Raw genomic sequence first — 22,122 nt, 5'->3', positions numbered from 1 at the left:
ATGCCGTTTGAAAATCCCACTTTAAGGCTTACCTACATTTTCTTTTTTTGCAGCTGGCCTCTCCCTAAGTGCAGTGAAGTGTTTGGAGAAAAGAGCTTTCTCACCATACTGTAATTCCACTGGCAAAGAATGCTTGGGGGAGAGAAGGGTACTATGGCTTGTCCTAGATGTGACCAGCTGAGCAAGTCACAATTGTGCTTTCTGCCCTTACAAAGTATTGCATCTGCTTTCATTCTGCGAGTGCTCTGTGAGGCTTCATAGCCTACATCTAGGGTAGCGCTACTACAGGTTTAGTGCTGTAACTGCAAGCTCTGCACACACCAACTTACGATTCCCGTATCTTCAGATCACATGTGTTTCTTATGTCTTCCTCTTTAAAAAGTCATTAAAGGACTTTTATTTGTCTTGATATATGGAAATTATTAGCATGTATCTCTAGTCCAGTTTTGGTACATGCTAATCACATTTTCATGGATTGCAGGAGATTTTTGCTTAGAAATAATAGGATTTGGTTTTGAAGCTGTTTAATACAACTCGCCTGTTCTGTCAACATCTGTATTGACAGCTCCCTCTTAGCATTAAGTTTTTAAGTAAATCCATGGTTCTCACAGAACAATTAATTAGTCTTTGGAAATAGAACAAAGACTGACATTGTCTAAGAGAAAGGAGTGGCCACCAGAGTTGATTAATTGGTGTTTATTCAGGTAGTGGGTAATTGTTATTTACAAACTATATTAAAGACTTTGTCATCTCAGGATGTTTTTGAAAACACATATGACTTCATTATAAAGTCAAATTCGATTTTACTGATTACTGAATCAGTACTAAAATTATAAATGAGTCCGCTTTTGAGATTTTCAGATCCTAGAAATTTACTTGGAAATTCAGCTTATTATAGACTGTGAATTTTTGGCTCAGCTTGTTGTCAAGATGGCATTCAGATGTGACTCTGAAAATCCTACAAAAGGTATGGTGTTCATATGTTGGACTTGGATCGAGGCCATTCCTAGTTAAAATGAGCAAAGGCTAGGCAGAGTAGGCAGCGTATGCGGTATGTGAATTGTCTTGTCCCAGGCTAAGTTATGACCATCTCTACATCTTCCTTGTCTTTTATGATACTAATTTAAACAGTGTACAGTGAGTAACTGAAACAATTTATAGCTGGATGTCAATGCCATACTGAGAAATGGCTTGGACCGAAAGCAGGCATTGTATGAGCAAAGCCTGATGATACTTCACATTTAAACTTTATTAGGAAATGTAGCTGAACCATTTAGAACTAAATGTTTGACAAACTATTATTTTTGTTAGATCGTTAAACCGGATTGCCTACTTTATATGATATTTAGAAAGACAGGACACAAGTGTTGTTTCCAGATTATTTATTCTTGTGCCAGATCAATTGTCCATTTATTTTTAAGTATTTATGATCATCTCAGTTTTGCCCTGATGTTGGTAATGGTTACGTTTATTTACTCTTACGGTTTTCCAAGTTCTGGACATGGAGACATGCTGAAGTCTTTTCAGCTCCCTTGACTGTACAGCAGGTTAATGGGATAGCTCATCTTCCAGAGAGCTCTGAAAACCAAGGCTTTATCTCTTCTCCCAGCATATGCTGAATGCAATTAGGCACCAGTTCAGAAAAGGCTTTGTAAACATTCTGAATCTGTGCCACATCTTCTGGTCTTAGGAGCTGCCAAATGCCTAAATGCTGTATTCAAACCAGATGTCTAAATACATAAAATGAATGACTGAACAAAGTGCCTCCTTAGTAGAGCATATGCCTATAGGATGGACAGACCTGAGGGGTCACAGATCAGCTCCAGAACATGATGTTCTGCCAACCTACATTCCTGGCCACTAGGAGGGAGACCAGAATATACTGTCTCCTGGATGAGCTGTACCAGGAAGGAGCACCCCCTCGCTCTCACTTTTTGCTCTCTTGGTATGGGATACCAAGCCTCAGGAATCTCTGCAGTATCATAAGGCAAACTCTGTCACTTCTTAGTGAGGACACCTGCCTCTGGGACACCGAGGTACTTGTTCAGCAGGAGCAGTTTGAGTACATCTGGGTTTTCACCTGAGCAGCATCCACTCAACCATTATGAATGGGCTGCCTTGATCTTGTTAGGAAGTTTACATAGTACAAGGTACACAGAAAAAGAGCTTCTTTGTAAAATAACTGAAGTACTTCACTGACTGTTAAGGCTGCCAAAGTGGTTTTCTCTTTTGTTGAAAGCAGAAAGAGAGAAAATCAAAAATGGATGCAATACTTAGAATTAACATTATAGACGTTAGCTCAACTGTGGTAGTGGGCAAAACCGAAAGCAAAACTGAAACACACTTGAGCAGGTACAGTAACCTACATTATAAATGTATTATAATTTTATAAATCATATCGTGTGTGTAGTATGTAGTGTGTGTTGAAATTGTTCATAGAACAATTTCACTAGGCAGTCTTAGTCTTTGTCACTCCTTCTCAAAAGAAATAAACCTGATCCTTTCTGAGCTGTGTTTAAAACAAAGCATAAGATGCATTTATATTCCTAGTCTTCCTAGAACCTGAAGCTTTAGTGATCTTAAAAAGCTGATTGGCTTAGTTTCCCTTCTACGTAAGGCTGCCTAATTCAAGGTTCTGAATAGTACATGTATGCATTGAGATGGACTGTGCACAATCTTAAGAGAAATGCCTGCAAGGCATTAAAACTTGAACCCAGACACTATTGTTTTGGATGCCCTATAAATAATTTTATTAATAATCTTGAGAATAGCTAAATTGATCCAGGAAGTTTGTGATGAGAGGCTACTGGCAATGTAGTAATTCTGTAGGAAGGTGAAGTAGTAGTAGTAATTCATGGTAAGGCAAGGTAATAACTCTCTCCTCTCACAACTGTCTAAGAAAACCCTCTGTATAGTCAAATAAGTCTTGAATAGTTATTCTCCTTTGTAACAATGACAAGCATAGAAATAAAATAATTTCAGCGTATTTATTAAAGGATAGCAGTGGTGTAGGGCGCTCTCACTAGCAGAATGTCTTTTTTCCTACTAGGTATGGCAATGTGGAGGAAGTGTTGAGGTTCTACCTTGCTCCAGGATTGCCCACATTGAAAGAGCACATAAACCATACACAGAAGACCTAACTGCTCATGTCCGGAGAAATGCACTAAGGGTGGCTGAAGTCTGGATGGATGAATTTAAGAGCCATGTCTATATGGCATGGAACATACCCCAGGAGGTGAGTCACAAAGACCAGTGTTTACAAGCTTTGGCTTTAGATCCTTTTGGGTTTGGTTCCTACTCTGAATTTTCATTTTTCTCCTAGGATTTTGTTATTTGTATACACATATGTATGTATTTATGTCTTACATACAGGCATAAGATATGCCTATACCTACACACTTATATATAAAAATATATATGTGTAGTTGTGTCTTATTCTAGAATAATTTCTTTGTCTTCAGGTTCCTTAAAAATTTATTTCTTGTCAAGTTCATCATCCTCACTGATGACTCTTCATGGAGTTTTTAATCTAGTAGCTGCAGAAATGTGGAAAAAAGAGGCATCAAATCTATATTACATATCTTATTTTGAATTTGAGTTTCTTATTTACCATCAGCTATAATTCCACCAGATTTGTGAGGGGAGTCCTGCCAAGGGGTGTTAACATCTATCAATTCAAGTGTGGGTGTATCACTCTTGAGTAATTTCACATCAGAGTAAGGGTGGCTGGGTGTCTTGACATATGGCAGAATCTAGCTGCAACTCCCTTTTGGCCTGCTTGTCCAGATTTCTTTTCCATAGATGAGCAATGATTGGTCCATTTTGTATTGAAAAGATAATGTCAGATGGCTAACCTGAGAGTTCAGTATGACATCTGATTTTAGTTGTTTTTCACTTCTGTAGTCAATCGTATTTAATCTGTGAACTCTTAAGAGCTATAGGGACCTGTTCTGGAAAATATTCAGATCCGTGTAGAGGGTGGAAACCATGGCTGTGTTGAATTTGAGGTTTGACTTACAGTGTACCGTTCTCATTACAGCAAAAGCAAATATTCTAGATTTAATTAATTAGCTTGGTCATTTATTTTTTCTTTAATAAAATCTCTCTGAGTCATTTTGCAACTGTTCAGAGAAACTGGTTTTGCAGTGATTTCTGGTTCGAGAAATAAGATGCTGTACTTCTCCTCCTTTAGTTTAATAAGGAAAAAAGGTTAGAAACCAAAAAACAGCTAGATATATCAATGCTGATGTTGATTCAGCTGCTTTCAATAGTTTCCTTCATCTCTCATGGTTAAAATTAAGTAATTTTGGTGAACTGGGGAAGTCATTGTCGTATTTTCAGGTTACAGGATTAGCCACACAATATACCATGAAAGCACCAGGAAAAAAATCCTCTGTGATCTGGTATGGGGAAAGGACGTTTCTGGAAGATAGTCCCTTGTTCACAGAATCCAAGCTACCCTTTAAGTGTCCCTGTTTTGAGTAGTTGCACAGCAGTGCATACAAGAATAAAGACATTTCTGGAAGATAGGGTTACTTATTTTACATCAAAACAATTTCAAATGGATTTTATTTGTGATTAACCTGATAGAGTTAAATTTCAGTTTCTCTTTTTTATTGTTAGTTATTTTCCTGAAGATTGGTTGATCTTCATTGGTTGATCAAGTTTCAGTTTTTTGACTTGCAAACATAGCATTAACACAAAACTTAGAAATTCCTTTTGCTAACACATATTTGCATAATATTCATCCAGATATGATGGTGGTGGTTCTTAATCTTGTGCAAAGTTGATATCTGAATGCAATTTGGAAATCAAATTCATAAAGAATACAAAGATAAGTTGTTGTTATTTTTGCTTGTTAAATGGAAATTTAACAAGTAATAACACAGTCTTGACTGTGCCAATAGATCAGAAAAAAAAAAAGCCTGTTATGATCAATTTTAAAACTCATTAAACAAAGGGAAGAAATATGTGTTATTAAACAAAGGAAAAATAAATGCAGTGTGTGGATTGAACCGATTTCTTCAGGTCACAGAGTGCATCAGGGTGTTTGCACGGTACATCTTGTACTGCCAAAACTGATTTTGTGCATAGTTTTGAAGATGAATAACAAGTTTTCTTACTACTTCAACCTCCAGTCATTTTCCTACCACAAATGTACTAATCATTGCACTGAACTGCCTGAATAAATTGCAATGCAGATTATATTCTCTCTTCATCTTCTCAAAGGCTACTGCTGTCAAGCCGTAGTGCAGACTTAAAAGCTGGAAATGGCAAGTGCTAAATCAGCTTTTAATAGTGGTAGCCTCTTCTGCAATGTAATGAGATGCCTCTGTTGTAGGGGGAAATCTATTACTGCCTGTATGTACGGAACCTGTAGCACAAAGAACCTTCATTTGTATTTCTCACCGCTGTAGGAAACCAAATAAACACGCACATTTAAAAGATACTAGGAGACAGCTTAGTTTCCCCGGTTGTAACAGGCCTATAAAGCCTGAATCTACTCATTACCTAGTTAATTGCTACAGGATGTTCAGAGACAGTATGGCACCTTTGTGATCATCAGAAGGCTTTCCTGTCAGATGGGGTCGGTGACTTACAGCTGGGTACATTCAAGTGTTGTTCACCCAGCTTCCATCTTTTGCCATGTGGAAAATAGGGAAGGACTTAGAAGAGTGTCGGGGCTCTGTTTTGTTCTGACAGCCTGCCAGGTGCTCAAGTATCCCAAATCAGTTGTGTAATTTGAAGCTAGCTGTGTTCATTGTGTGAGGCCTGGTGCCAAGAATCAGGGGAAGAGCTCCGAAGACCTGGGACTTCCTTTTCCTTTCCCATGCTAAACTTTGTGAGTGCTGAACTGATTGTAGAGCAGAATTAAGGAATTTTAAATTAAGGAAAGCTTTTAGCCTTTTAAGGGAAAGAGGAAAATACAGTACAAAATTACATTCCCAAGCACTGTAAATGAATCAGTCAGTATAAAGAAAACCTACATCATTAGTGGGAGTCCTCTTTTATACATCAAAAGGTTAGGAGCAGTGCAGTCTCTGGTTGGTATAGAAACGTCAGTAGAAAGAGGGAATATTCAGTGTAAAGCAGCAACCTAAAAAATAACTGTGAGCTTGTGGAACACTTGTAATACAGACTTCCAGTAGGCAGGGGGCAAAGAGATGGTGGATGAAAAAGGCTGGGGATGGATTAGGTCAAATTTAGATATCAGACTGGATGGCAATATTTCTGTTTCATCTTTGCCTACCTCAAGATTAAGTTAAGGGTGAAATACCAGAGAGGAACAATTTTCAAATCAAACTTAGCTTCAGCTTAGGCAAAGAGATACTGAGACATCATTGTGAGAGATGTGCAGAGAGGACAGACAGATAGCATAGCCAAATATTGGTACACAAGTGGATAACTACAGGAGTAAGTCTCTATCTGGAAGCTGATAAAATAGTGCACTGGTAATGGACTGACTAGGTAATAGAAACATATTCAGTTACAACAGTCAGGACTTTCCATGAAATATGTTATTCCAAAATGTTAACCACAGGACCTGGTTTTTTCCATGAAAGAATTCCCAGATCTCCAAGAAGCCCCATAGTCAGATGTTTCCAAAGGTTTTAAGTCTTTGAGAGCTAATAATAATAAAAAGGAGTTAGACTCATTTGGCACTGTGCTGTGACTGTCCTCTTGGGATCTCTGTGGGTGGCTCTGAAGTACTAAGCGCTTCATATGGGGATCTCGGATACTATGGTGATTTCTGCATTGCAACTACTTAGATAAATAGATTCAGAAAAGCACTTAAAACCCAAAGGAAAAAAAAAATTCAAGTCCCAGAAGCAAGAGCTGTGCTCTCCATGTGTCCTCCCCTATGTTTCGGGGGCTTGGACCAATTTAGTACCTGATCCCAGGAATCCTTGTTAGTGCTGGAAGTCAAATGTCTGTGAGCTGGCATCCTCCTTTTCCTTCACACGAGTGGAAGATACACTGGCAAGTGCAGCCAGAGTGGCGCATGAGCGGGATTTGTCCATGGGACCAGTTGGTTGTCTTGCAGCACCCTACACCATGTTCCTCTATCTAGTCACTTGCTAGAAAAGTCAGGAAAAAATGGTCACTTAAGGAATAGTTCCACATAAAGTTTTATGAATGGTATAGGGCTTGAGGGGAGGGGAATCATCATTTTTAAGGATTAACTTGAGTTATGCCTGTTTATGCCAGACCTCAGTTTCCTACTTTTTAGTATACTTTGCTAATGTGGAAGTCAATTTTACTTTAGTTAGAAAATGCTTCCATAATAAAATATACTTGTTCCAGATTAACATAAATTCAGTGCTTTGGGATGTAAGAAGCAGTCGTTGCTTCAGCAGCTTATAAACCTCGATATGTATAAAGATACCTTTTTGATGTGTAACTAAGAAAATTCAATGCTTCCAATGTTATTTTTAAATCATATCTGGTGGCTGACAAAATCTTCAGGGTGTTTATGGCCCAGTAAAGACTGTTGTTTAAGTCGATAGATTATAGGATTTCTCTGTGAAAATTTATTTATCCTGCATTTTATTCTGAGGCAGAAGTGGTAGAACACAGTGTGGACCAAAATGTCTCATTTTACTTTCTGTCAAATAGCAGCCGTGGATTTGCACTTAGATCCCTCTCTCAAATTTCCACTGCATGATTTTAATGTGATAAATTATTGATTTTTATATACAGGGACTTTATGAAACTCACGCTTTATGATCTGCTCTTATGATAAGCAGAAATTAGGTTAGCCAGAAATGTAAAGGAGAATAAAAATCTGGGGAGAGAATATTCTGGAATTGCTTTTAACAAAAATAGCAACTTCTCTTTTTACGTTACAAGAGAAATTTAATAAGTGATGCGTCAGAAAGGTGAGCAGAGCTTCTGCTCTTTGCAGTGAAGCAGTAAACGCAGGCTTCAGAAATGGCCAGAAAGTGTCATATACTAACGATTAGGCCACAGTGAGACGCCAGCAATAAAGTGGTTTCTAGGGTAACTTGCTACTTCCTGCCAATTACTTTTCGATTTGGAAAGTGCCAGGAAATTAGAGAACAACACTGATACTCATTGGAAGCTAGATCTAAACCCCACTGAAGTCAATAGGAGTGGTTCCATTGACCAAAGAAGACTTTGAAAGAGACCCCACCATGGTGACCTGTATCGTATTTAATTGGGGCACTCACAGAGTGTGTGTGGGTAACAGACGCACTTCGCAACCAAAAGCTGATAATTATCATAGGTGATAATCATCTTTGCAATGAGGGAGACTCTGGATGATTAGTTTACACAGAGGTGTATCGCTGATGTCTTTTCTGCTTTTTCTGTCCCTTGTTTTATGTGCAGGACTCTGGAATTGATATTGGTGATATTTCTGAGAGGAAGGCCTTGAGGAAAAAGCTCCAGTGCAAGACCTTTAGGTGGTATCTTGTCAGCGTGTATCCAGAAATGAGAATGTATTCAGATACTGTCGCCTATGGGGTGGTAAGGATCTTGTTTACATTTCCAGTTCTAAAAAGGTGGGGGAGAAAGGTGTCATAGTGGAGGAAGTTCATGAGGACAATGCCTGGCTCGAAGTAGAAGAATCAGATAAACTTGAAGTTGCTAGTTAAACAATTTGTTAGACTGGTTAGTTGACAGAGACAGCTGCTCTGCTGTAGTTTATGCTGAGGTAGTCTGAACGTTATCTTCCTCCCTGATTTTTTGTTTGTTTGTTTCATGGCTTGCATTCCACTCAGAGATACTCAAGGCATGATTTTTTACACATGTTGGAGTTGTCAGTTGGAAGGTTTCTGGCAGCAGGTGAATTAACAAAACAGGCTCAGGATTTCAACTGCAAGCTTCTTAATATTGTACCCAGGACCTCAAATGCCTGTATTTTGGGATCATCTTCATCATTACTTGTGTGACAGTAGTACCCTTGTCTACGATGAAATCATGCTTGAGTTGTACTGTGCTAATTAAAGCCCCTAGAAAACTGGCAATCTAAACATTGAGGGCAGGTGTGCATGACATTGAAGATGACCACAGTAAGTTACTATGGGCCCATAAGCTAGTAGAGCTAGGACATCCTTTTCACATTCTCTATCCAGTGTCATATTCACAAAAATTGATTCCTGTGAATTAAATTCACCTTTTTGCATGCAAGTCCCAATTAGGAAACATAACTAGTAAGAGCAGATTATACAAGTGAAAGATTTGGTTTGAGACATTCCTCCTCAAAAAGAAGTCTGAGTTACGCAGTTTGCCAGGCTCTGAGAAGACCCTTGAGGGTGCCGTAGAGCAGCTACTCCATTTTGGCAAATGAAAAGATTGTATGCCCCACAAAAATGAAATGATTGTATGACCCCTTTGATGATCAACTGATGATCAAAAATTATCGCGCTGGCTTTTCATACAATCAAAAAAGCGAAGAAGAACACTTCCAACAAAGGTTTAGGTCATTGTTGAATGCATGAGATAATGGTTACCTTCACACACACACACACACACACCCCACCCCACCCCCCCCCCCACCGTGTTCAAGGAGCCTCTTCCATAGACTGTGTGGAATTGCCCTCAGCAACGCCATGATCTAATCAGGTACGGAGTTTCCTCAGCAGAAGGAGGCATAGCAGCTAACAGGTGCATGGTTCTGCTTGTAGGTACCTCTGGCTAATAAGTCTTTGATTGCAGGTAGAAGTGATACTAGATAAAAAAAGGAAGACCAGTGGAATAGCTAAGGTACTTGTTGTGTAGTCTCAGGATTAACTCCGCATCATGTAAGTCGAAATAAAAATCAGTGAACAGGCACCCTGTGAATTTATATTCTGCTGAAACTTTTTCATCAGTTTTTGAAGGTTCCTTGCTGGCAATGTACAAACCAAAAAGAATCAGAAGAGTTTGTTACAGAAATACTGAACTCACTGGTCAGCAGAACATCCATAATAATGCACATGAGGCAGTCTTTTGTCCGCGGTATGAAAGTAGCCTCATCAGTTAAGAAAGATGTGAGGAGTAAGTCTTATTTCATCATTTGTACTATCACAAAAGAAGTAGTGGACAGCTATGGTAACGTATCTGTACAGGTAAAGGGGGAGTGTTTTATGAAATACACAGCTTACTATTTTATGAAATACTGTTGTATGAAAGAAAAAGTGCCCCAATCTTTTTAGTAAAAGAATTGCTTGGATCTCTAATCCTCCTTCATGTCTGCTTTCCTGTTCACTTGAATGTCTTATAATGGAGAAAGATGTGCTATTTCAAAGCAAGTCAGCTGCTTGCATATTCTCTGAGTGCTTCCATTCATCAACTGTATTCATTTTTTTTGTAGAAAATAGAGATATTGCTACTATAGGATTATCATTAATTTTAAAAAAACCTGAGTAATTACAAAAGTTCTTTGAATAGAGGTGAGGGTTAGGATATAGGCATCTACAGTATCACCACCCACATTTACTTCCTGAATCCTAAATTTCCTCCTGTTTTGTGAGAGTTAGGAAAATAGTTGTATCATTCATATCTAGTTTATGCTGTGGCATATAGCTAGGGTTAGGGTTGGTGGCAGAGTAAAGGTTTGGGAACCAAATTTCTTTCTGAATTCTGCAGTACCCTTAGAGTTAGGAGAAAGCGATGTCAGTGGACCACAAGCTGATGTATTTAGTGTAGGGACCGGCTCCCTGACTTCAGCTTCGTGTTTGAGATAATTTTGCAAATTCAGAATTTCAGTAGTCTAGTTCATCTCTGTGTCCTGTAAGGCTCTTAAGTTTGAAAGGGAGCAAATGGCAGTATTGACTAATTATTTCCATTTTTCAGCGTGGGGACTGGCGACCTGGTTATATTTTGGGTTGTAATTAAGTCTTGGTAGTCTAAAACTGCATTACCCAAGTTAATTGTTGGTTGCCACAAAGCCACTAGATTTTGGACAGGGATGGTTCCTAAGAGTCTGGGCCTCAGATTTTGAAACAGCATTATTAGTGAACAGGCCAGTGGCTTTTTTATTTTTCTGTTTTCTGTAAGGATCATTTCTCTACAGATATTCAAGTTAACTGTAGAGTTGTCATTGGGATAAGAGTTTGAGAAATTAAATCTGAAGAGTTCATTTTATTTTTTTGTTTTCAAGATTCATAAGGGGAGGACTAGTGTTAAAAGGAATATAGTGTTTTGTCTCTTTCTGTAGTGCCTGATCACCAGACTGCTGCTGCTAGGGTTAGGGTCATGTTTCTTTTTACAGCTTGGGACTCTAAAGTCTCTGTATCTGTTTTATTGCTGGGTTGGCCCTCTCACCTAAGTCGTGTGCTGATTTTGGTCAAGGCAAATTTTTTTGCTTCCTTTACTATGGGGATTGTTGTGGAAAAGGTTATAACATTAGGGCTAGAACAAGCATTAGAATTTGAGTTTGTGGAAGAAGTTTTGAAAAGCCAAAGGTACTGATGGATACAGGCATGAATTAATAAGGCTGATATTTATCATTGGTTTGGATAGAGAGTGGTGCCTAACATCTGATTACGATTAGAGTCATGGTTGTGGTTATGTTTATGGCTAAGAAATACAAAGCTTTGAGAGAGGAAACTAATTCTCGAGGCTTGTGGCTAAGAATAAGGGCAGTATTGATACCTAACGCATATTTTCTCTTCAATGCTGAGATTTGTCCTGTCTGTTATTGAATTTAGAGTTACATTTGTAGTTGGAAATCTTGTAGAGATGAGTTCATGCTTTTGATTTTATTCACTGCCTGGCTTCAGTCTCTGGCTTGTCCACACTTCTTACATACTAGTGCACTTCTAGACTTCCTTTCTAAGCATATCAACTTGTTTTCCTCAAAGGAGGCCCCTGTACACAGCTGACAGGACTGCTCACGTAATCACAGATGGTTGCAAACCACATCACCTCTTCACTCCCTCCATCAGACAATTCTTTCATGTTCTCTGAACTGATCTTATACCACTGAACACCTTTATACAAGCCCAAGGGTATGCAATCCACATCTTTGGCCTCACACTCTAAAAAGACCTTCCAGCTATCTGTGCTCATTAATTTAGCACTTCACTTTCAGAAAATTCTGTCTCAGCATTGCACAGTAATATATAGGGCTTTGTGATGAACAGGGCCAAGTACTTTGCAGTCTGTTCATAGCTGGATTGCTGTGCGTGGGTTAGCCCAGAATAATGCAAAGAAGAGCTAGTGCATACCAATTGGCCAGAAGTCTCCAAGCATCAGTAGAAAGGATTTTTTTGAATTATTTCCAGAAATCCGAAGACTCTTCTGAGTGATTCTGAAAAACTGTTTAATTACAGGGCTTTCTCCTATGTTTGAAACTCCATCCATACTGCTCCACTAGCTGCACTGATAAAAAATTTGTCTTTTGTATATAGTGTGTACCACAGATTCATTAGACTTAATATTTTAAAAATGTATATCAAAAATCATTGTTACTTCTGAAGGCTTTTTGAAATCTACCCTCCCTGAAACCTTGTGCAATGTTATTGAAATCAGTAGTGTTAGATTATCTACAAGGAAGAATTTAGACCAGGTGCTTTCTCTTCAATATCTTCACTGCAACAAGTATTTTTAATTTTGTGTATTTCCTTGTTCAACTACATATGATTTTTTTGCAAAGAAAATAATCACACCATCTTTTTCTTATGTAAGACGTGCTTGATTTATTTTTCTTTCTGTTTATTTTAGCTGCAGAATTCCCTGAAAAGTGATTTGTGCCTTGATCAAGGGCCAGACACGGAGAATATCCCAATCATGTATATCTGCCATGGAATGACACCACAGGTTAGTTTGTCTAATGATCTCTGATATTGCTGCTCCTCTTAGTAGACTGTGTAGGAGGAACCATCTTGTCCTGTCATTGTTTTTCTGCAACAATACCTCTGTAAGCTGTTTAGTAGCTCTTTTATAGAAAGCTAGAACATTATTTCTGCTGTAAATTGAGAATCACTGGTACAACAGCACTTTGACAGTGAAGTTTGTTTATTCATTTTGAAAGAATGTAAGGAATATGAGAGTCAGCACTGACCCAGATTTGTTGATAAAATCTTTCATTTCTGATCTTTAACTGTGCATGCCATATGAATGAAACAATGCATTTTAAAACATTTTACATACATACATATGTATACTCAACTCACAGTTTATTTACACATCTGAAGCAACATCTTTTTTACTTGATGCATTTTCTGTCTCATTTTCACAAATGTGCAATGTACAGCCACCTTCTTCATACCATACAGCTGTGTCAAATTCCACACACTGCTCTTGTGAAAGCCCTTCTTCTAAAGCTCCTTTTTTTTTCTTTCTCTGCTGTTGTCCTGTTACTCTAGTATGTGCCAAAGACTCAAATTACCAAAACCTTTCCATTGTCTTACACAACAGCTGGATTTAACTTGGCAAACACAAGGGTTAAGACATTGTATCTCCCCAAGTAGCTAAGTATATGGGCATAGGTGAAAGTGTTTCTAGGCAAATCTTGACAGTAAAAATAACATCACATGGTCTAGAACATGCTTGTCAAAGACAGATGTGCAGATTATCTAACTCTGAAAAGTAACATAAGCAAAAATGACATAAAGGAAATGTATGTATTTGTGGGAGTGACTGAAGAAACTGAAAAATCCCTCCAGTTTGAATCACTTTTTTCTCTGACTACCTTTTATATTTGTTTTCTCAAAAGGACCCTATTATGCTCCACTTAAGTTATGCATTGTGGTTTTACCCATGGAATTGTCAGTTACGTGATTTGACTATACAGCAAATGAATCCTCCTAATATCTCAGAAATAAACACAGAGCAACAACGTAATCTTGTCCTCTGTACCTGGATCTCATAGTGACCTGGAAACATAAGTTTGGTGAAATGCAGATATGATTCTGCACTTCCTTGCCAAGTTGCACGTGCTGCAAACTGTGTTCTGTGCTGGCTTCCTTCGCTGAGGGCCTTTAATATTGATCACTAGTGGCATCATGCTTGAGTAAATTATGAATGATGAAGACAAAAATATCTGAAAATCCCATCCATCAGACTTGCTCACTGCATGGGCTGTGGCTTATTTGTCACATAATTATGTGGTAACCACTGTTTGCCTCCAGGAGGTTTTTAAGCTAGTCCTCAGTGTTCGCTAAGGAACTGTGTAATTCACCCATGTGCCAGAGCCATTATTCTTCATCTTCTGGGAGGACGCCATAACTCTCTTCTGGCATATCATCTGTGATAACAACACACTACAGGCATGGCTGTAAATTCCAATTAGAAATTTTAATTATAGTTGAGACAAACAACAACAACAACAAAAGTCACTTCAGTTAGCACAGTTCAGTATTCACCAGATCAAAAACTACCTTTGAACGTCAGATGAAGTTCTGTATAAATGACATAGCAGCAAATAAATGCCAGAGGGGAAAAAAGGCAAGGGACACTTTTCTTGCCAAGATTCCGCTCCTTTCATAATTACAACGTTGTGTCTCCTTCCCATTACTATGTATTTAATTTTGTAACTAATGATGTTAAAAACAACCCCCAAAAAGGCCCACATATAAGCGAGATCCTGGTAATGAGTGAGAACTTTCTTTTAAAAAGGAGTAGACTTTCTCTTTGTTAGGGATTATGGTATTAACAGGGAAAGCACTAACAAACACTATTTGGCATACTACTATGAGATTTCCATTGCACATATTGCATCTCTTGGTTAAGCAGAGCTGCAGCCATTTACATTTCCTCTAGCATATTGGAAATATATGAATAAGCACTACTTTTAATCTTGGTGAACCTGCCAGTAACCACAAAAGATATTGGTGAGATGCTAATTTTATTCTAGTAGTGGTGAAATGCTATATAAAAAGGGGGGTATTTTGCCCACCTGGCAGTCCTTATCAAAATAGATCAGTCAAAAAGATTAGTCCCCTGATTCAGGACTGCTTGTATAACTGAGGGTTTTGGTGATGCCATTCTTAGCTCTGGTGCAAATTTTTACTGTTGCAGCTATACCATTTATGGTTTTAGAGCTGCCACCGTGGAGGGCTTTGCACAATTGCATCTAGATGTGCATTAATATATCTGGCTGCCAGGAACCATTCCCTCATACGCAGTTTAAGTTGCTGTTCTTAGTTACCGTTGTAGCCTCTCTTCTAAATCAGGTAACCTCCTTTTTTTTTTTTTTTTTTCCCCCCACTAACCTCTTTCAGATGTTTTGGGATTTTCATCTTTTTGCATGGGAAATGGCTTAGGTGAGGTGTTTGACATCAACTAATAGTTTCAGAATTGTACATACAGCTACTGTTTTCTTTTAGCATGTTTTATACAAGAAAGAAATCATTGAAGTCAACAGAAAGGGAATTAAAAATCCATGCTCCATTTTTTGCAGACAATATCGAGAACATCATGTGTAGTTTTACAATTAAAAGCAGTAGAAAATGGCAAGGAAATATCCTCAAATATTGCAATGAAATGATCAGAAATAATTTTTCCTGCCATGCTTCGGTTTCATTTTAAACAGACATCAGAATTAGTGATGGTAAGACTGCTGTGATTCAGAATCCCCAACCTTTCAGCAATCCACTCCATATGTCTACTGTAACTAACATTAGCATATTCATAGTTCATTCCTGCAAGTATCTTAGAGTGCTTTATAACTGTGTTTATTTTGTAGTACTGTTCTACAAATAGAGAAACTGATGCAAATCTTACATGTGGTTAAATAGTAGGATGGAATGGAAAATCAGAACATAATCTGTCCGTTTCCTTAGTCCTCTGATACTACTAATGAGAAAGAATTTCTCACAGCAAGTTATTTGGCTTGGCCTGAAAAGACAGAGGGCACTTGAAAAACTAGAATCTGCAATTAGCTATGTTTTGTACCCTCCTCCTGTCTTCAGAGAGTGCTTCCTGGGGTTAGCTGTATTTTGTCCTGGTCCCCAGGAGCCTGGACACTTCAGGAGTTATGATACCATCCACTGAGTAGAGCAACTTGCACGCTCAACCAGTGAAAAAAACAGAAGGGGTGGCAATTCTGCAAGGCGTTCTCATGAATCTAAGGGAAGAATTGCTATTACTTTAGTAAGAATTATTTCATTACAGAATGTTGCCCAGATAATTATAGATTCTGTTGAGAACTTCTTTGTCTTTCTAAGTGGTAGCATCTGAACAGCATAACTTTCTAAGTTGCTCATCCTCCGCTGATCTGCTGCTGGGGGACTGTATTGCTTCCTACGCATCACATCCTTCCATTTCTGCCTTTGGTCGCTGTCTGTCCAAAATAAACACTGTTGTTACTATTCCCATGTGTACAGCAACATACAGTACGTTGGCGTAATTTCCCAGACTCGTCAGCAAGAACATCACTATCACACCTGAGCATCTGCTATTACTTCTCATAGCCACCATGGGTACCGGCCAGCTATTAGATGTGCCTGAAGCAAGGCCGTAAGGTGGTTTTAGTACCTTTGGTGTGCTGATGGTCAACTGTTTGGAAAGGGTTTTTAGCGTATGTCTTAGCCTGCCATATCAAGCCTCCTCTGCTGTGCAGTGCTGCTGCTTCTTAGAACGGCTGAACAAAACTGACTTTTGCAACTATTAAAATAGCTAACATAGTAAATGCAACATGGTAAAATAGTTAACAACAGTAGTTAAAATAGGTTCCTACTACACCATTCAGTGGTGGTAAAAATCATGTTGCTTTAATTGCATGAGAACAGCTCAGAGGCAAAGCACAACAGCCCACAGTTGTTCTTGGCCAAACAGACTAAACTGGAGACAGCTGCGGGGTGTGAGGAAGCAGCCCCCCTTCAGTGTAATGATAGAGGGAAACAGGAAAATTGGGAGATGAGATGGAGTGGCAGTAAGGGAGAAAGTGAGAGGAGATGAAAGGAAAGAAAGGAGGACAGAAGAACAGTAGTGGCAAAACAGTACAAAACAAAGTTCATGTCAGGCTGTGAGGTTTTGCTGTTTTTTAAAAGTGGTTCATGCAGAAAAGGATAAAGGTACTGTTTTAATTCTTGAACTTGTTGAAGCAAAGCTACAATTGAGTCAGACACTTAAAAGGTCCATTTCCAGCAGTGCCCCCATTTTGCATGGAAAAGATGGTTGCTTGTAGTTGCAGCAAGCGAATGTCCCAGGCCTGACTGCGTTCACTTCCTAATTCTGGGAACCACCTGAGCCTGGATGTTTGTTGTTGTTTAAGACTGCTGTTTAACCAGGTGTTGCAAATGAGTGGTTTGGGCTGCTTAAAGAATCACTGCCAAGGGTATTAGCAAAAGTGATTTAATAGGAGTTTATAAAAGCACGACTTCACGAAGTTTGATGGCAAGGTTCACTCTATTACTTAATACATGGATGAAACGTACAAAGGCAAATCAAGTTAGAATCAAACTAGAATGATTTATATAGAGACCAAAGATGCAAAAGGGTAAGGTAGACCCTCCCATTGAGCCACGAGGTTCAGAGAAGATCCCCTTGCTTTCTAAATTCCTGATGGAGGTTAGTTGCAGCTAGGTGCAATCTTAGTCTCAGACTTGGGCAATGGTTTGTCTAATGGAAGGAATACAAAGAGTAAGGAAGACCCTCCCGTTGAGTCGCGAGGTTCAGAGAAGACCCGCTGGCTTTCTGAACTCCTGATGGAGCTTAGGTGCGGCTGGCTCCACTCCTACTCCCACACTCGGTCAATGTTTTATGTTTTAAGGGATTATATGTGTGTAGCAGCAGTCTAAGGTTCATTCACAGTTTAAGGTGGATCACAGGATTTAGCAGCACTTAATCATTGACTAGTTTAACATTTACAAAGTGATTCAATAGAATTTACTACAACCCCAAGTGACTTAATTATAGATTCAAAATGGTAATATTTATATTATACTTTTTATCAGATATCTAAGTCAATTCACACACGCATGCACACAGACACAAAGAGAGATACATATATAAACAAAGGTATACCTGTTAAAAATTCATCTCAAGTCCAGTGAAATAATCACTTCAAATGTCTCGGCATTTCTCAGCGGGCGAGGGTTGAGCCTCAAGGAGTGAACGGTTTCAGCCCAGGTCCCATCATCAGCTTTCAGTGACGGTCCTCCAAATTTCGCAAACTGGAGAGTTTGTGAGCTGTGAGAGATGTCCCACTCAGAGGGAGATGCTGGTCACAGCCTGCTGCAGTCCAGGAGAGCTCAAAGTGCCTCCCTCAGGACCGCTGTTTATAGGTTCAGGAGATGATTGACTTCAGTCAGTGTATTTCCATTCTGGCCACAGTTCTTGTCAGGCACCCTCAAAGGTGGGCCATGATCCGGGCAGCAGGAGTTTCAGGTGCGGTTCCAGGCAGCAGGAGTTTCAGGTACAGTTAGGGAGTGCCTAACTGTCCTAACTCACTGTACTGTAGCCAGGATAAGAAAGTTCCAGGTTGTCCCAACTCACTGCGCAAGAACACAATGTTGGCTGGTCCTGACATTGCAATGTGGCCCGGGGGGGCTGCACCACCACACGAGGCCTCTAATCTTGAAGGCAGACTGATGACAGTGTGTCACTTGCATTAAAACTACTCCCGAGTGATAATTTGGAAGAATCTTTGCTGAGAATGAAACACCACATTATTAGAGACTTTACAACTATTGTATAATAAACAAGTACCATCAGTCAATGAAGTGATATTTTAAGTACAGATTTACCTTGAAAAGTGCTTGTGATTGAGGGGATAATGGGCAGTTGTGTGTTCCCTTGTTCAATAGCTTCTGGCTCATATATTTCTCAATTTATAAGCAGTTAAACCACAAAGCTCATCCAGGGATGTGGAAGTCAATACAAACCAGTTAGATTTTGAGGAATTCAAGTTGAGAACCAGGGTCAAAAGACTAGATTGGCAGAATTATTAGAAAGGAAATGCAGGCGAGAAGGGACACCCGTTCATATCCTTTCATATTCTTGCAAGATATTGCAGACCTGACACTGGGAAACTGATGAGTACAGCCCTATCTGGTATGAATTATTGCATCTCTGCTGAGGGCGATGAAAGGAAGTCATGCCAACAAGTAGAGCTATTCCAGTTTACACTGTATGAGACTCTGACATGAAAGCTTAATGTTGTATTCTAAGCAAACTGTGTGAAGTACTGGAAACAGCAGTTACAAAAACTCCCAGGAACTTCTAAAAACTCTTTGTATGATTCATAAGTGCTCCTTTTTTAAATGTTATTCATATGTATTTTTGTAAAAAATATTTTTTTCTTCAGTTAAACTTCTTAGCATGGTAGTTGTTCATACACAGGTATTTGTTATTTTGTAACCAAGAATACCTATGACTAAAATTGGCTATCAGTGAAGGCATTTACATTCTGGTAAAAAAGTACAGGGTTGATCACAAACACCATATAGTTATTAGTGCAATCTGTAAAACCTAGGAGAGGGAATGATTCATAGATGTTCAGCAAATAATTATCAAAAGAACTAAAATTGCTTTGCAAATAATTTGGGAGGGGCAGGGGAGAATAAGAAATTTGTCAGTTTATTTTAAATGAATAATTTAGACATCTCTAGAGTAAAGGTAGTGTGATCTTCAGGTTATTGAGACATTGCAAATATGAACATCTCAAAACTGAGCTTTAATAGTGCCTTAATTTTATGTATGTTGCAATGTTAAAAATTTTCTTTAGATTCCTGTGCCTAATGAAATTCATATTGTATCAGACAATTGTCAATGCCAGGAAGGCTGGGAGAAGAACCACGTACTTTGTCAGAATGAGTGTTAAGGGGATTTGGAAGCAGAAACAGTAGCCCTCTTAAGACTGGCTTTCTGTGTATGTGAAGTATCCTGACCAAGAAGCATCATATACCATTTTATGAGGAGAAATTAATAGACAAAATGTGATTATCTCATTTACTACAGGTCAGGCTTTCCATGACACCTTTCAATTTACTTTAAAAAAAAAAAAAAAAAAAAAAAAAGGAAATACTGAATACTGCAGCTGCTTTTCCTTGACAGTCTTAACACTGCTGCCAACAGAGCACCACAATACTGCTGTCCCGAGAAGTTTTAGATAAGGGAGTTTCTGAAGTTTAAGAATAGCATATAGCTGTGATGACTCAGATCCTGAGCTGGCTTATGGATGAATATGTATTCTTTTTCTCCTGCAGCTGCAAATTAAACTTATAGTGAAATCGTAATTATTCTAGGCCCAAAATACAGATTTCTAAGAAACTACTATGAAATACATACATTTCAGAAAACAAGAAGTCTTCTGGTATTTAGAAGTAGGATCATCTTCTTAAGTGTGTGTGTAAAACACATAAGCATTGCAAAACGAGACTCTGTGCAAGAAAATAGTTAAACAGAAGGCCCCACATCTAGCATTTTTCAGTGGTTGTCAGGGAATAAGGAAGAACAGAACAAAACCTGCTGATGTGGATCAATGACTGACCCTTCAAACTTGAAAAATCACTGCCCTGAAGATGAGATGTCTACAATAAACATTTTCAGGGAGACTTTTTTAAGCAATAAAAAGAAACACAGCAGCTGTTTGAACAGCTGTCAGTCACATGCAAACTCGGGGTTGATGTTCATGTTTGTCTTCAAGGCAAATGTTAGACACGTTCAATGTCTGTGTATAAAAGTCTGCTCTGCATAGTACCATTTCTTTCTAAGGACCTGCTAACGCATTGGTCTGAAGTTAGCAATTACCTGGTTTACAATGATTATTTTATGTATGCAGACACATACAGAGTGGTATACAGAAACTGAACTGTACAAAACATCCAATTACATCTTGGTCCAGATACTTTGCAGTGAAAAGTCACTCCATGCGGTAGAGAGAGTAGTCATTCCTCTCTTTGTACAGCCAAAGTGAGTATGTCATTATTCATTCAAAGTGAAGCAGCTGCATCACGAGAGTGGCGGCTTAGCTGGTCGGCCTGATTCTTAGTGTCCCTGCACTAAGAGGTGCAGGGGAAGAGACAGGGGTCTCTTCATGTTCTTCCAGAGGCTGCATCTGACAGAGCACAGTCAAGCTCATTGTTTTCCTTTGCCTTTTTCACTAAGTCTTGTGGAATGGTCCAAGCGCTGGGCCTAACACTAACTTCATGTACATACAACATGCTTTCTGAGAACGAGGGTATTTCCACAGTAAATGCTTCTGGAACTACAGTAGCTGGGGTTTTTTAATCTGGGTTGCTCAGTTTAGTAAAGGTCCAAGTAATAGAAGATAAAGGTACAGAGTTAGTGAAACTGCCTAGCAAGGATGGTTATAAGCATTAATGAATTCTAATTTTTATTTTAAACATATTCTGTAAAAGGCCTGCTTGCTATGGCATTTAATGTCTTTTATATAAGACACTCCTGCTGAGTAGTTTATTGAGGCTATTTATATTGCTGTTAATTTCTCTCAGTGCATAAATCCTGATTTTGATCATAGTAAAGATAATAGAAACTGTGACCGTATTTTCAACAGAAGCAAAATCTAGTGTTAGTTTTTTGCAATCCCTTTCAAAGTAGACCGTTTTTCTGGTGTATGGCCGAGAAGCTAAATCCAGTGAACATTTTTTCAAATCTGCAGCCTCTTTAGAATATGATAGGTGCATGAGGGAGCTACAGAGATGTTTCAAAGGTTTCCAAAACCAACCAGTCCTTCCTTGGCCTAGCACAGGCAGTACAACACTTTCTTCGTGGGGGACGTGTTGTGGATGAAGGCTGTAATATATAATTTCATGTTGTATATTATTTTCTTTTAAAAATCTTTTTCCTTAAGTTTGATTCTGGCCAAATTCTCATTCTTTACTTCAGTGCAAAGTTTCAGAGAGAGAATCTGTTAATCTGATTTCTAGTTTTGGAGCAAATTTTGTACTGAACCGTTTGCCATGAGTAAATTATTTCTGTACTTTCTGTGGTTTGATTCAAGAGGCTTTCTGTTGATATAAATAGTATGACTGTTACCCAGTCTTCTGTATTGCTTACCTCATTCAAATTCAGTATCTATTGCCTGTCAGGGGAGAGTCTTTTAAACTGAAGAAAGTTGTTCATTCGCAGGTGAAGATCAGTGGTGTTGAATTATTAGCTTGTAAAGTACAGGTATGGATCTGATCACTAGGTCCATTCATAGAATCGTTTAGGTTGGGAAAGACTTTTAAGATCATCGAGTCCAGCCATTGATTGGACATTGTC

General features: G+C 38.7%; 1 protein-coding gene and 1 long non-coding RNA gene across 6 annotated transcripts in view; one reads left to right on the top strand and one right to left on the bottom strand.

The window, feature by feature from the left end:
- The window catches only part of GALNT18 (polypeptide N-acetylgalactosaminyltransferase 18), a 253,560-nt gene that overhangs the window by 188,221 nt on the left and 43,217 nt on the right, over positions 1-22,122 (top strand). For all 5 annotated transcript variants that reach the window (XM_030039346.1, XM_030039343.1, XM_030039347.1 and 2 more), the window contains 3 exons: positions 3,050-3,235; positions 8,353-8,490; positions 12,673-12,768. In XM_030039346.1, coding sequence (XP_029895206.1) covers positions 3,050-3,235; positions 8,353-8,490; positions 12,673-12,768 — 420 coding nt within the window. The remainder of the gene's footprint in view (positions 1-3,049; positions 3,236-8,352; positions 8,491-12,672; positions 12,769-22,122) is intronic.
- The window catches only part of LOC115351911, a 43,408-nt gene continuing 35,514 nt past the window's right edge, over positions 14,229-22,122 (bottom strand). The window contains exon 3 of the long non-coding RNA XR_003926945.1: positions 14,229-18,544. This is a non-coding gene — a long non-coding RNA (uncharacterized LOC115351911). The remainder of the gene's footprint in view (positions 18,545-22,122) is intronic.

Source organism: Aquila chrysaetos, chromosome 16, assembly GCF_900496995.4.
Source record: "Aquila chrysaetos chrysaetos chromosome 16, bAquChr1.4, whole genome shotgun sequence".
In the NCBI taxonomy this organism is placed as follows: Eukaryota; Metazoa; Chordata; class Aves; order Accipitriformes; family Accipitridae; genus Aquila; species Aquila chrysaetos.
This window is presented reverse-complemented; position numbering and strand designations above follow the sequence as displayed.